Source organism: Mastigoproctus giganteus, unplaced genomic scaffold (genome assembly GCF_048544385.1).
Source record: "Mastigoproctus giganteus isolate SK-2022 unplaced genomic scaffold, ASM4854438v1 scaffold_15, whole genome shotgun sequence".
Taxonomy (NCBI): Eukaryota; Metazoa; Arthropoda; class Arachnida; order Uropygi; family Thelyphonidae; genus Mastigoproctus; species Mastigoproctus giganteus.
Window position 1 is genome coordinate 3,161,397 of NW_028328292.1, and position 15,136 is coordinate 3,176,532.

Below are 15,136 nucleotides of genomic sequence, written 5' to 3' on the forward strand. Positions count from 1 at the left end.
AATTAATACATAACTATAGTGGTACACATGATACGGAAGTTATATAAAGGGAACTCGTAGAAAACACTAGATACCGAAAAAATAAATATAGCGTTATAACTGTTTTGGGATATAACTTAAGGATTTAATTTTGTTTTGAAATTTATTGAATTAAATCGGAATCATGACTCAGACCAGAGCAGCAAAGCAAAAGGCTCAAGCTAATGGGAGTGCTGTGGTTCAGGGGAGAACTGAGGGGGGCAGTTGCCCTCTGAATCACAGTCTTTTAAAATGCACTGTTTGCTTGATGTTTGCAGAGCAGTCGGGTACGGGACATGATACTGCCAAGGGGGATGTCTTTGTGTGTGCACGATGTAAGGAGTGCAAGGAAATCAGGCGACAACTCAGCGTTGTTATGGGCCTTTATGAGAGCTTGAACGACAGGGTGGATGCCCTCGAAGGAAATAAATTGAGGGGCCCATCAAGCTCTCAGCCGCCCACATCAATGCCAGAGCTTGCACTTGGTCATCAGGCAACACAGAGGCAGCCCCCTAGGCAGAATGCGCTGGTCCCACAGGAACTAGTAGTTGTTGGTGACTCTATTGTCAGGGAAGCGGGAAACATGCTTTGCAAAAAGGATAGGTGGAATAGGACCAGGGTATATCTGCCAGGGACAAAGGTTGATGACGTTGTAACATGCTTTGCAAAAAGGATAGGTGGGATAGGACCAGGGTATGTCTGCCAGGGGCAAAGGTTGATGACGTTGTAGAGCGGATATCATCTTTTAAGGGCACAAAAGGTGATATAGTTGTACACGTTGGCACTAATGATATTAAGAGTAGGAGACCGGCGGAATTACTTAGCAAGTACAGGTCACTGTTGAAAAAAAGCCGTGAATTAGGGTTGAATTTGAAAGTGTCTGCAATTCTGCCCAGACACGATAGGAGGGAGTATATGATGAGAGCCTTGTCGATCAATTTGGCCCTGGAGGGATTGTGCAAGGCTCAAGGGGTAGAATTTTTTTCAGCCTGGACTGTACTTGTTAACAGGAGAGATTGCTTCTACAGGGATGGGATACACTTAAATAGAAAGGGTGCAAGAATTTTTGCTGATGCTGTCGAGGCAGAGTTAGGTGGGTCGGAAAACTGCTAGTTGGGGGGGATACAAGGACTAATAGATTAACAGTAGCCACTGGCAGAGGTGGAAGTGATTCTTGCACTGCTTCTATTGATATGAGCAGAAGCCTGAAAAACAAGATGCAGGATATTTCAGAGACTGCTGGGAGTCATTGTGGTACAAGTAAACACATGGGTTGTGTTAGGGTAGCCAAGAATAGAAACAGGTGCATGTATACCTGCGTGTACACCAATGCTAGGAGTTTGGTAAATAAATTTGATGAATTTGAGGTATTGCTCAAAACATCAAAGGCAGATATTGTTGGGATATCAGAGACGTGGTGTCACACAGATATAAGGAATGCGGAACTGGAATTTGGGGAATACAATGTGTATAGAAAGGATAGACAGGACAGGAGGGGAGGAGGGGTTATGCTATTAGTTAAGAAACACATAAAGTCCAAGGAAGTGAAGCCAGTCGACATCGATGGACAGGGCAGTGTCGAGTCAGTTTGGTGTGACATAAGCATAGGGAAATCAAAATTGAGAGTAGGAGTGTGCTATAGGCCTAATGACTCTGATGAGTATAATAAGATATTGTACAGGGAAATAGAGTGGGCCGGTAAATCAGAGAGTCTTATAATGGGGAATTTTAATTTCCCAGATATTGACTGGAATTTGTGGGTTGGTCACTCGCACACTAGCAAGGCTTTTGTGGATTTATTGGATGATTGTTTCCTACATCAGCATGTTCGTGAGGCAACAAGAGGGAGCAATACTCTTGATCTGATTATCAGTAGTGATTCTTCATGCATTAAGAATCTGCAGATAAATGAACCACTAGGTGGCAGTGATCACAGTGTGTTGAAGTGGGATTTACTCACGGAGGTAACTACCATCAGAGGTAAAGGGAAGGGTTTTTGTTTTCGTAAAGGCGACTATGATGGTCTGAGACAGTATTTAAATTCTATACAGTGGGACCAACTGATGATGTTACCAACAGTAAACTCAAAATGGGAAGCATTCAAGGAACTAATCTTGGAGGCTACCAGGTTTTACATACCAACTAAGAAATATTGTTCAAGGTTTAGGCCTAAATGGTTGTCAGATGAACTAATGAGACATGTGGCAGAGAAGAAAAATGCATGGGATACATACAAATTAAAGGGTGACATGGAAGCCTATGATAGATATAAGTTGGTCTGTAACCAAGTCACAAAGGAGATTAGGCAGGCAAAGGCAGACTACGAAAAATTCTTGGCAAAGGATGCAAAGAAAAACAGAAAAGAGTTCTTTACCTATTTAAACTCAAGAAGGAAAGAGATGAATCAGATTGGTCCACTGGATATTGATGGTTCAACAGTTGAGGATCCTGCTCAGGTGGCTAACAATCTAAACGAGTATTTTGCATCTACATTCACGCATGAGGAATTATTCAGGAGGGAGAATGATGTAGGTAAAGTAAACATTGGCAGTGAGCTGGATGATTTTGTAATAACTGAGAGGAAAGTGGATGAGAGATTGTTGAGGATAAACATAAAAAAGGCACCTGGGGTGGATGGGATCTATCCAGTTATATTAAAGGAGGCAGCAAAGGAAGTAAGCAAACCCCTAGCCATAATTATGAGAGCTTCTTTGGACTCAGGGGCGGTACCCATAGACTGCAAATGTAACCCCAATTCACAAAGGAGGATCAAAGGCTGACACAAGTAATTATTGACCTGTTAGTTTGACTTCTGTTCCAGGTAAATTAATGGAGGCACTGGTTAAAGAAGCACTGCAGGATCATCTAGACAAGAATTCAGTTATAGCTCAGATGCAGCATGGTTTTGTTAAGGGCAGGTCTTGCCTGACCAATTTGATTGGATACTATGATGGAGTCACAAAAGAACTGGATGCAGGGAATAACTTTGATATTATATATTTGGATCTTAGAAAGGCTTTTGATACTGTTGCACATGGAAGACTGCTGCACAAATTGGAGCAGTGTGGCATTGGAGGCAAATTGCTGCTATGGATAAGGGGATGGTTGAGTGGCAGAAGACAGAAAGTGGTAATCAATGGACACTGCTCAACGTGGACTAATGTTATTAGTGGAGTTCCTCAGGGTTCAGTGTTGGGTCCGTTGTTGTTTTTGGTGTTTATGAATGATATTGATGATGGCATATCAAGTTTAATGTCCAAGTTTGCAGACGATACAAAGGTTGGCAGGGTTGTTAAGGACACCACTGACGCTATGCTGCTGCAACAGGATCTGGAAAGGTTGAACAGATGGGCTGAGAGGTGGCAAATGAAGTTTAACATTGACAAATGTAAAGTACTACATATGGGAAACAGTAACCCCAGAGCAACGTATCAACTCTGCGGTACTACACTGACAGTGGTGGAGAATGAAAAGGACCTGGGGGTAATTTTTTTTTTTTTTTTTTTTATGAAAACCCCAAACACGAAAGGTATCAAAACCTATAGTACTTAGTACCGTGCATGGGTTGAAGGAGAAGTATGGGGGGAGGGGGGTTGCCGGAAACTTTGCTCTAGAGACTAAACATGGGTTTCACCACTTCAAGCCTCCAATAAGCAAAGTGGTGGTATTTCACCGGTTGATGAAAGTCATCTACCACCTTGAGATTGTGCAGGCAGATATGAAGTTCTCTGAGCAGTGCAGATGAGCTGCAAGAGTAGCTCATGGTGTCTTGTCAATGATATACAGGAATTTTTCTAGCAGGGATAAGGAGGTGATTATTCCCTTGTATAAGGCAATGGTTTGGCCACATCTAGAGTACTGTATACAGGTCTGGAGGCCTCATTTCAAGAAGGATGTAGAGCTGCTGGAACGGGTACAGAGAAGGGCAACAAGATTAGTGAATGGAACAAAGGGTTGCTCTTACGAAGAAAGGCTTAAGTTTTGCAAATTACAGAGTCTGGAGACTAGGCACCGGCGAGGTGATCTGATAGAGGTGTATAAGGCTTTGAATGGTTTGAGCATGCTCAATGCCAATGGGATTCTTCATCTTGCTCAGAATAATCAGCTCAGAGGGCATAAATTCAAATTGAGGAAGGACGGATGTCGGATAGATGTGCGGAAATTTGCCTTTGGCCAGCGGGTGGTTGGTTCTTGGAACCGACTTCCATCACTTGTTGTTGAAGTTGATAGCCTAAACAAATTTAAGGCTCAACTGGACAGGTATTTTGAGCGAACGGAGGGGTGAAATGGGAGTGGTGTGGTTTTTTTTTTTTTTTTTTGACTGATGCTGAATAAGCTTGCTTTCTTGCATCATATGCCTCTGCTAATGCTAATGTCCAAAAAACTATCGTCCCATTGCTCTGACCAGCTGTCTGTGCAAAATATTGGAGAGAATGGTCAATGCTCGTCTCTTATGGTATTTAGAATCGAACAACCTTCTCTCCCACTTTCAATGCAGCTTCCGAAGAAACAGGTCCACACTGGACCACTTAATTAGACTGGAAACACCTATCTTTTCTAAAACGAGAACATTTGGTGTCCATCTTCTCTGACATGGAAAAAGCGTACGACGCAACTTGGAAATTTGGTATTTTGAAAGACCTTTACAACCTCGGTCTAAGAGGCCACCTTCCCAATTTATTAAAAATTTTTTATCCTGCCATTATTTCCAAGTTTGTGTAGGATCCTCCCTTTCGCGGCCCTTTAGCCAACAGGAGGGGGTACCACAAGGATCTGTCTTAAGCGGCACGCTTTTTGCCATTAAAATAAATTCTATTTCTGAACAACTTCCTCCAACTATAAACAGTGCACTCTACATCGATGACTTCAGCATATTCTCTCAACCATGCAATATGAGGGTTATTGAGAGACAACTGTAACAAGCTATTGACCGTCTTAACTCCTGGGCCACGGCCAATGGTTTCAGGTTCTCACCGGAGAAGACCGTTTGCATACATTTTTGTCGCAAACGTAACCTCCACCCTGAGCCTGAATTACAACTTGGACAAAGCACCATTCCAGTTGTATCAGAGGCGAAATTCCTGGGACTCATTTTTGACAAAAAGCTGACATTTGTCCAACACATTCGTCAGCTTCGCACAAAGTGCACGAGAGGGCTTAACATTCTCCGCTCTCTCTCTTCTACCTCTTGGGGTGCAGACCGATGCACTCTCCTACATCTATACCGTGCACTTGTACGCTCAAAATTAGATTATGGGTCTCAGGTATATCCATCTGCCAGAAATAGCACTGTTCGTTGGCTTGACCCCATCCATCATCAAGCCATTCGTATTGCTACTGGTGCATTCAGAACATCACCTGTCCAAAGTCTGTATGTCGAAGTAAATGAACCATCATTGTCGCTTCGACGAATGCAGTTGTCTCTACAATATGCCTTCAAGCTGAAGTCCCTGCCACACCATCCCACGTGGACATCCGTTTTCGAGCCATGATGGGAAAATCTCTATAACACACGACGGACCGCCAATCGCCCATTCAGCATTCGTGTTCAAGAGCTACTCAATGAGCTTAACATCTCGGTAGACAAGGTTGCTCGATCACCAAAGGAGCCCCTTCCACGCTGGCATGCACAAACACCAGCATGTGACTTCTCGCTCAAGATTGCGACGAAGTCTAATACTCCGTCTTCTGTCTACCTTCAGCTCTATTCACAACACCGTGCAGAACATTTTGACTTCTTGCCAGTCTACACAGACGGCTCGAAGTCAGAATCGTATGTGGGATCTGCTGCTGTTTTTCCAGATAACACCATATCAGAGCAGATACCCCTTGACCGCAGCATTTACACTGCAGAACTGCATGCTATAGAGTTAGCTCTAGATAACATAAGAAAACACCGTTACCAACGGTGTATTATATATGCCGATTCAGTGAGTGCACTACAGGCTTTATCAGTGGTGTCACGCACTAATCATCCAACCCTGTCCCGAATTCAGCAGATGATATACAGCCTCTATGCAAATCGATTTGATATCCGCTTCTGCTGGATCCCCAGTCACATCGGGATTAGAGGAAATGATTTGGCTGACATTGCAGCCAAATCGGCAGCCCTGACGGATAATCTTGACTTGTTAGTCCCCTATACAGACTACAGGCAAGTGATCCGTAGTAACCTACAATCTCAGTGGCAAGATTCGTGGCATCGACTAATTACTACAAACAAACTATGTCGAATTAAGCCTGTGATCCATCCTTGGCGGTCCAGCTTATGCAGGGATCGAAAAGAGGAAGTTGTTCTTACCCGGCTCCGTATAGGACACTGTCATGTGAGACAGTCCTTTTTGCTGAGGGCTGATGACCCTCCTATGTGCGAGCAATGCGACACCGTTTTATCCGTCCAACACATTTTATGCGATTGTACTAGTTTTATAAATGCTCGTTTTAGCGCTTTTACCCATCTGACTGAGCCATATACACTCAGTCAGATTTTAAATGACAACGACAATGTGTCAGCAGTTTTTAAATTTTTAAAATCGATCAATATGTATACACTCATATGAAATATACAATTTGCTTTTATCATTGTACTGATTTTATATGTTTATATGTCTATATATATATATATATATGTTAGTTTGATTGCTTAGATTACTTAAATTTTTGGTGTCTATTTTCTATAGGGTATTAAGGTGTATACTGAAAAGGAGATTTAGTTAGCATTTTTAGTCTAACCTATTCCTAGGGGAATAGGTGAGACTAAAAACGCTAACTAAATCTCCTGTTCAGTATACACCTTAATACCCTATAGAAAATAGACACCAAAAATTTAAATAATCTAAGCATTCAAACTAAAATATATCAAGCACGTATAATAGTCCAATTGCCACATGGCAATGACATTAACGTAGCAAGGGACAAATTAAAAACAATCAATTAGACACTAACTAAAATAATAAAAACACAAAATTATATATATATATATATATATTGTTATTGTTATTGTTATTTTGGTTTTTAGGAGCATTAGCAACTAAGGCCATATTGCTCCGTGAATATGCGGTGGTCATTCCCTGACCTTTCCACATCCTCCGTATTTGGTGGTGACGGGCTCGAACCCCGGTCTAATCAAGAAGTGTGTGCTATGCACTGCTGCTCCTCCCCACCTGGCTACGGAGGTGCCCATATATATATATATATATGCAGCTTTAGACGAAGTAATCTTTTTTGAATTTTAATCTTTCCATGGTGCACTATAACCTTGCTGTTTTTGCACCACAAAAATCAAAATCAATCAATCAATCAATCTGGTGGGTATGGGCTTGGCACACCCAGGGTCCTCAGCTGGATATCATCGTTGTTCTCTTTCTTGTTTCTTGGTTATTCCCCTCTCTCTCTCTCTCTCTCTCTCAGGGTAATTCAGAAATTTTTTTTTTTGTCTGGTGCAGCATAAGCCTCAGGCTTCCTTGCACCACATGGCTAATAATAATAATAATAATAGATGATCGTGCAATGCTTCTTTAACCAGTGACTCCATTATTTTCCCCAGAACAGAAGTTAAACTAACTGGTCTGCAATTACTCGTGTCATCTTTTGATCCCCCTTTGTGAAGCGGGGGATACATTTGCACATCTCCAGTCCATGGGGACTTCTCCCGAGTCCAAGGATGCTCTCATAATTATGGCTAAGGGTTTGGTTGCTTTCTTTGCTACCTCCTTTAAAATCAAGGTCGCTGATGATAATCAGATCAAGAGTATTGTTGCTTTCTCTTGTTGTCTCTAACAACCTGGTGTAGAAAACAATCATCCAGTAAAGCCATAAAAAAAATCATGCCATATGCTGTGTGTTGGTCATATATGCTTTTGTATATATATCTATATATATTATTATTAGTATGCATAATTGGTTAGATTTTAGCATATAGTTTAATGATTACTTTTGTGCAACATTAATGCCATTGTAAGTATGCCAATTGGACATTATACGTGCCTGTATATATATGTGTGTATATGTTTTTCTTTTAATAGTGTTTTGACATATAAGTATTATTGTGCATACAAATCTGGTAATAAAGTTAGCCCAACAAGGTTATCTTAATTCAGCATGGCCTATACATATTAGTTTTAAGAATTATATTACTATATGATAATGAATTTTTCATTACACTTTACTGATGAATTTTCATTACCTCCAGCTAAAATTATATTAAAACTAATGGTTATGTTTATGTCAATACTAATTTTAAATAACAATACATTTACATATATTATAATATTATAATATAGAACGTTCCATCACGTGGCCGTCAATCCCCTACTTCTTCAGGGGTGGCGTCTCCGTAGCCAGGTGGGAAGGAGCAGCAGTGCGTAGTACACGCTTCTTGATTAGACCGGGGTTCGAGCCCGTCACCACCAAATACGGAGGATGCGGAAAGGTCAGGGAATGACCACCGCATATCCCGGAGCAATATGGCCTTAGTTGCTAATGCTCCTAAAAAACAAATAACAATCTTCAGGGGCTTTGAGTGGATTGACAGCCCATCTGATGTAATGTCTCATACCTACCCATTTCTGTTGTCCCTATACCAGTTTTGCCATTTTTGCTATATTAATTTAACTTTCAATTTTATTTTTTAAATTTAATATATTTTATTTACTTTAGTTGAAATTTTTATAATCGTTCTCTACAGCAAACTGTGATAGGAAACACAAAGCCCAACGGGTAAGTATCCGATATTGTGAAGGCTCTTACCCACTGCTACTGTCCTGATGAAGTTATAGATTAGAAAGAGGTTATTTCCCGCCTTCTAAGTTTTTGTGCTCAGACGAGGCTCGTCATCTGACTGCACTACAACCCTCAAGAAAAATTCCCCAGATAAAAATGTTATAAAAGTACTAGAAGATATCACCTAGTAAGAGGCTGTATATATGTATATAGCCATACCTTAGGACATATACGCGCTGTTATGCCTTAGAAAAGCATTATCGGCGCAGTCCGAGGTAAGGCAGAAACAAATGTACAAATAAAAGCATATCTAAATACAAAGGTAAAAGCAAATGTAAACACTCATATAAATACAATTTGATAAGACAAACTTAAAATCCAGTGTTGGCATATTACATATGGAATTAACAGAAAATCAACCACCCAACAACCAAAGAACCCCCCCCCCCCCCACAGCAGACATTAGCATAGGATGTTGAGGCCTGAGACTAATGCGCCATCACAACACAGTATAAAGTAAGTGCGACTGCGCAGTAAAAAGCTTCACTACCTATATAACAATTAGAAGGTGGGAAATAACCTCTTTCTAATCTACAACTTCATCAGGACAGTAGCAGTGGGTAAGAGCCTTCACAATATTGGTTACTTACCCTTTGGGCTTTGTGTTCCCTATCACAGTTTGCTGTAGAGAATGATTATAAAAATTTCAACTAAAGTAAATGAAATATATTAAATTTAAAAAGTAAAATTGAAAGTTAAATTAATATGGCAAAACTGGTATAGGGACAACAGAAACGGGTAAGTATGAGACATTACATCAGATGGGTTGTCAATCCACTCAAAGCCCCTGAAGAAGTAGGGGATTGATGGCCACGTGATGGAATGTTCTATTTTATAATATTATAATATATGTAAATGTATTGTTATTTAAAATTAGTATTGACATAAACATAACCATTAGTTTTAATATAATTTTAGCTGAAGATAATGAAAATTCATCAGTAAAGTGTAATGAAAAATCATTATCATATAGACTTCTTAAAATTAATATGTATAGGCCATGCTGAATTAAGATAACCTTGTTGGGCTAACTTAATTACCAGATTTGTATGCACAATAATACTTATGTCAAAACACCATTAAAAGAAAAACATATACACACACATATATCTATATATATATAAATGGTTAGTCATTTATGATTGGCATATGCTTTCCAGTCTATTAGTCTGTGTTCCCCTCCCCCTTCCCAGGCTAACAGTTTTCGGAATCACCCTAACACTGCCTCAACAGCATCAGCATATGTCAGTCTGTGTCATGAGGGCTGCACTTTTTAATGAATGAGTAAGCTGCATGATTGAAAGAAAATAATTGAAACATGGATTTATTTCTGTTTAATTAATAATTGTTTAAATATGCTTTATTATATTTTAGAAAAAATAAATTAGGTATTTATAATAACAGGTGGTTTTTAAATTTCATAAGTAACTAAGATTTCTGCAAATTGTTACAGCCTTCTGTGTCTGCATTAGAAGAGAAAACTGTCATCTGCATTTGGAATTTAAATAACCCCCATCAGCCAGACAAGTAAGGTTTAAATGTTTATACTTATATTTATGTTTATTCAGTTTGTAAGAAACCCAAACAGTATCATCATTAGTTATGATGGTACTGTTTGATTCATATCTAGTGGCTTATCCCTTTCCTTGTAGTGTTAACATAAGCAAAGAATTCTTTGCTACTATTTTTCTTCACATTTTTAGCTAAAAACTTTCATAATCTGCCTTAGCTTACTAACTAACCCCCTTAATGATGTGATTGCAGACTAGTTTATATTTATGAATTTGCACTTACTCTACCTGTAGTCCCCCCAAACAGGAAAGGTATCAGAGCCTACGGTAGTTAGTACAGTGCATGGGTTAAAGGTTTAGAAGACAGAAGATACTTGTTAATATTAGACTTGAATTTCTATGTATTGCGAAAAATAACCGAGAGCAAAAAAACAAACAGTATTTTTGATACAAAGGAAGCTATATTTATGATGTGCTTATGCCAAGAGAAACTAAAGTAATCTCTAATAGAGAAATAAGACAAGAATGAGCTTTAAATGGATTAAAGTTAAGTAAGTTTTTTTTCCCATTGCCTCACGTTGAAGAATAACCTGGAGATCTTCATTTAAGGACTTAGCATTAGTAGAGGCATACAATGCAAGAAAGCAAGCTTATGAAGCATCAGCCAAAAAAAGAGAAAAAGACTCGCCATCAGGCGAGTCTTTTACACCGATGAACCTTGGTTAGGAGAGGATGGCGTAGGGGTTGTCTGCTAGTATAGCCCATACGTGCGAGCATGTGACACATGGTCATGCCAGATATTGTTCCGGGTTGGCCCATGTTGTATTGGGTAGTCAACTCTTGAACAGTGCTGCACCTGTTCACCTGTACGAGTTGTCGGACTTGGTGCTCACCTCTAACATCAACCTTTCGCTAATCTTTGCAGTTTTAAAATCTCTAACATCCCACCAGTTCAGCTGTTTGGGAAATCGAGGCACCAGCTTGTTGAGCACCCACAATCTGTTCTTTATGAAAGTCTGATAAATTAGCATTAGCATTAGTAGAGACATATGATGCAAGAAAGCAAGCTTATGCAGCATCAGGCAAAAAAAACAAAAAAAAAACACTCCCATTCCACCCCTTCATTTGTTCCAAATGCCTGTCCAGCTCAGCCTTAAATTTATTTAGGCTATTAGCTTCCACAACAAAAGATAAAAGCCTGTTCCACCAGTCAACTATCTGCTGGCTAAAGGCAAATTTCCGCACATCTATTCTACAACTGTCTTTCCTCAATTTGAATCTGTACCCCCCTCAGGTTCTTAATCTGAGCAAGAGGAAGAATCCCATCAGCATTCAGCTTACTCAACCCGTTCAAGGCCTTATATACCTCAATCAGATCACCTCGCAGGTGCCTACTCTCCAGGCACTGCAATTTGCAGAACTCAAGCCTTTCTTTGTAAGAGCACCCCTTTGTTCCCCCTCACAAATCTTGTTGCCCTTCTTTGTACTGGTTCTAGCAACTCTACATCTTTCCTAAAATGAGGCCTCCAGACCTGTACACAATACTCTAGGTGTGGCCTGACCATTGCCTTGTATAATGGGATAATCACATCCCTGTTCCTGCTAGCAAAATTCCTATATATCATTGACAAGACTCCATGATCTGCCCTGGCAGTCCATCTGCACTGCTCAGCGAACTTCATATTTGACTGCACAATTACCCCAGATCTTTTTCACTTTCCATTTCCCTGAGTATAGTACCACACAGTTGGTACATTTCTCTTCAGTTATTGCTACCCATATGCACTACTTTGCATTTGTCAATATTAAACTGCAGTTGCCACATCTCAACCCATTTGCCCAACTTATCTAGATCCAGTTGGAGTAGCATACTGTCTTTACTGTCGTTAACAACCCTGCCAACCTTTGTATCATCTGCAAACTTGGACATTAAACCTGATATACCTTCATCAATATCATTGATAAATATACAAAACAACAATGGGCCTGACACCAAATCCTGGGGAACTCCACTAGTAACATTTGTCCATGAAGATAGTGTCCATTGATTACCACTCTCAGTCTTCTCCCACTTAATCATCCCTTTATCTATTGTAGCAACTTGCCCTTAATGCCATACCTGTCCAATTTGTACAGCAGTCTTCCATGTGCATCAGTATCAAAAGCTTTCCTGAAATCCAAGTATATGATATCAAAATTATTTTTGGCATTCAGTTCCTTTGCATCCACATCATAGTATCCAATCAAATGCTTCTTTGATTGGATACTATGATGTGGTGCTTCTTTAACCTGCAATGCTTCTTTAACCAGTGATTCCGTTATTTTCCCCGGAACAAAGGTTAAAATAACAGGTCTGTAGTTACTTGTGTCACCTTTTGAACCCCCTTTGTGAATTAGTGATACATTTGCACACCTCCAGTCCACGGGGACCTCCCCTGAGTCCAAGGAAGCTCTCATAATTATGGCTAAGGGTTTGCTTACTTCCTTTGCTGCCTCCTTTAATATAACTGAATAGATCCCATCCACCCCAGGTGCCTTTTTTATGTTTATGACTTGGTGGAGGATATTTGAGAAGTTGATTCTCAGATTCAATTGAAAAAGTTTTTCAATTGAATTTCATTAGTATACAATGGAAAAGAATGGAGAAAGAACTGTACCTTGGGGAACACCAGCAGTAGTGGGAGAAGATCTTAATCCGGAACAATATGTATCAGTTATAAAATACTTAGTGGCCTCTATGGTTACCTCTCTGAACTCTTTGCATTTCCATTTTTTAACTTCAGTTGGTCCTACCAAAAATACTTTACAAAATGTCTGCTCTTTCCCCTCCCCATTATAATCATATTTGCAAAAAGAAAATCCTTTCCCTTTACCGTTGACAGTAGTTATTTCTTTGAATAAATCCCATATTTACACCATTAGTCACTGTGTCAGAAGTGTATTCATGCTTTTGGGGGGAGGGAAGATTTAATTTGTGGAAAAAAAGAAATTTTTTTAACATTATCAAATGTGATCAGAAGGTACTTGTGGCATGATATCAACAAGGTTAATACACCAGAAGGAAGATTTGCAGTGGTGCCATTCAGATACTTGCTGACACCACTTTATGGAAACTGAGATTGTTGGAAATTACCTCCTTCCTTTTCCTCACTGATTAGTCCCACTTTAACCTGTTGCAGATTATAGATTGTTGCCAAGCAGTGTCCATTGAAATTTAAGAAATGGACACTGCTTGGCATGAACCACATATCAAGAATTTTGATAGTATTTGCTGAACAAGAAAAATAACTGAATAATGACTATGTTTTGATACATATCTGAAATTTGATATTGCATACCTAGCATCTGCAGTACCAACAGTATTGCTCACAGCAACATGAAAAACTCGCTCTTTGGCATTATCAGAGTTGATGATGAAAAGAAGTGGCTTAAAACCAAATACATCTGGGCAGAATGATAGATATGAGAAACATCAAGCATAAAATTTTTATTTTGTTACTTGTGGGGGGGGGGGGGGTTTGAAAGGCAAAATCAAATTATTCATATCAGGAAATATACACCTTATTCCCTCTGCTATGTGATTTTGGGTATGTGCTAAATGCTTTATGAATCAGGTTTAAGTAGAACACTTCCAGTGATTTTTACTACCTACTTGCAACATTTATGGAGGGACGTTGGCTACTGCCACAAGCACTCCTTTGTCATTTCTACCTTATGGTTATAAAAGTTTAAGAGAACCAGTCATACATTAAGCATTATTAAGTTATTGTTCTTGTCAGCATTTTGTATGCTAAGAGTTGAGGCTTACCTGCCTTTCAGCAGACAACTTGCGCACAGTCATTCTTAATATAAATCTTCCAAATTCTGATGCTAATTTATTCATAGCTAGGATTTCCAGCTAACACTAGTGAACAGATTGCAATGTCAAATAAAAAACAAGCTTACATAATTTTATGTAGTGGAGATATTAGTAGAGGCATATGATGCTAGAAAGCAAGTTTATACAGCATTAGCAAAAAAAAAAAAAAAAAAATCTTCCCATTTCACTCACCCATTCACTCCAAACGTTTGTCCAGTTGTTTGCTGATTTTATTTAAACTATTAATTTCCACAATGAAAGTTGGAAGTTTTTTCAGCAACCATCAACTTGCTGGGTAAAAGTGAATTTCTGTACTTCTGTTCTATAACTATCTTTCCTCAATTTGAATTTATGCCCCCTCAGGTGTGTAATCTGAACAAGAGGAAAAATTCCATCAGCATTGATCTTGTTCAAAAAATTCAAGGCCTTATACACTAATGAGCCAAAACATTATGACCAGCAAGTCGTCATTATGCGAATCAAAGCAACTGCAGGTGAACTACGGCGCATGCGTAAGTCGGGACAGGGTATAAAAAAAACACCTGATACTGAGCACTGTTAATCAGTGTTACTCTTGTTCTTCAGATGGGAAAGGCAGTGGACTTAAGAGAGTTTGACAAGGACGAATTGCAATGGCCAGATGACTGGATCAGAGCACATCCGAAACAGTGCAGCTGGTGGGGTGCTCACGGTCAGCCTTGGTTAGTACCTACCAAAAGTAGTTCGAGGAAGAAAAACCCATGAACCGCCAGCGAGGTGTTGGATGACCACCACTCATTGATGCTCGAGGTGACCAAAGGCGACTGTGGTGCAACTCGCCAGTAATTGGTATGCTTGTGACGGGAGTAATGTGTCACAACACACAGTACATCAAACCCTGTTGAAAATAGGACTGCGTAGCTGCAGGCCACTCAGAGTGCCCATGCTAACTACAGTTCACTGGTGACAGCACCTACAATGGGCACAC

At 39.7% G+C, this 15,136-nt stretch overlaps 1 protein-coding gene across 2 annotated transcripts in view; it reads left to right on the plus strand.

The window, feature by feature from the left end:
- The window catches only part of LOC150074911 (cytoplasmic dynein 2 intermediate chain 1), a 466,509-nt gene that overhangs the window by 226,378 nt on the left and 224,995 nt on the right, over positions 1-15,136 (plus strand). For both annotated transcript variants that reach the window (XM_090389329.1, XM_090389330.1), the window contains exon 14: positions 10,253-10,326. In XM_090389329.1, the coding sequence (XP_090245455.1) occupies positions 10,253-10,326 (74 nt within the window). The remainder of the gene's footprint in view (positions 1-10,252; positions 10,327-15,136) is intronic.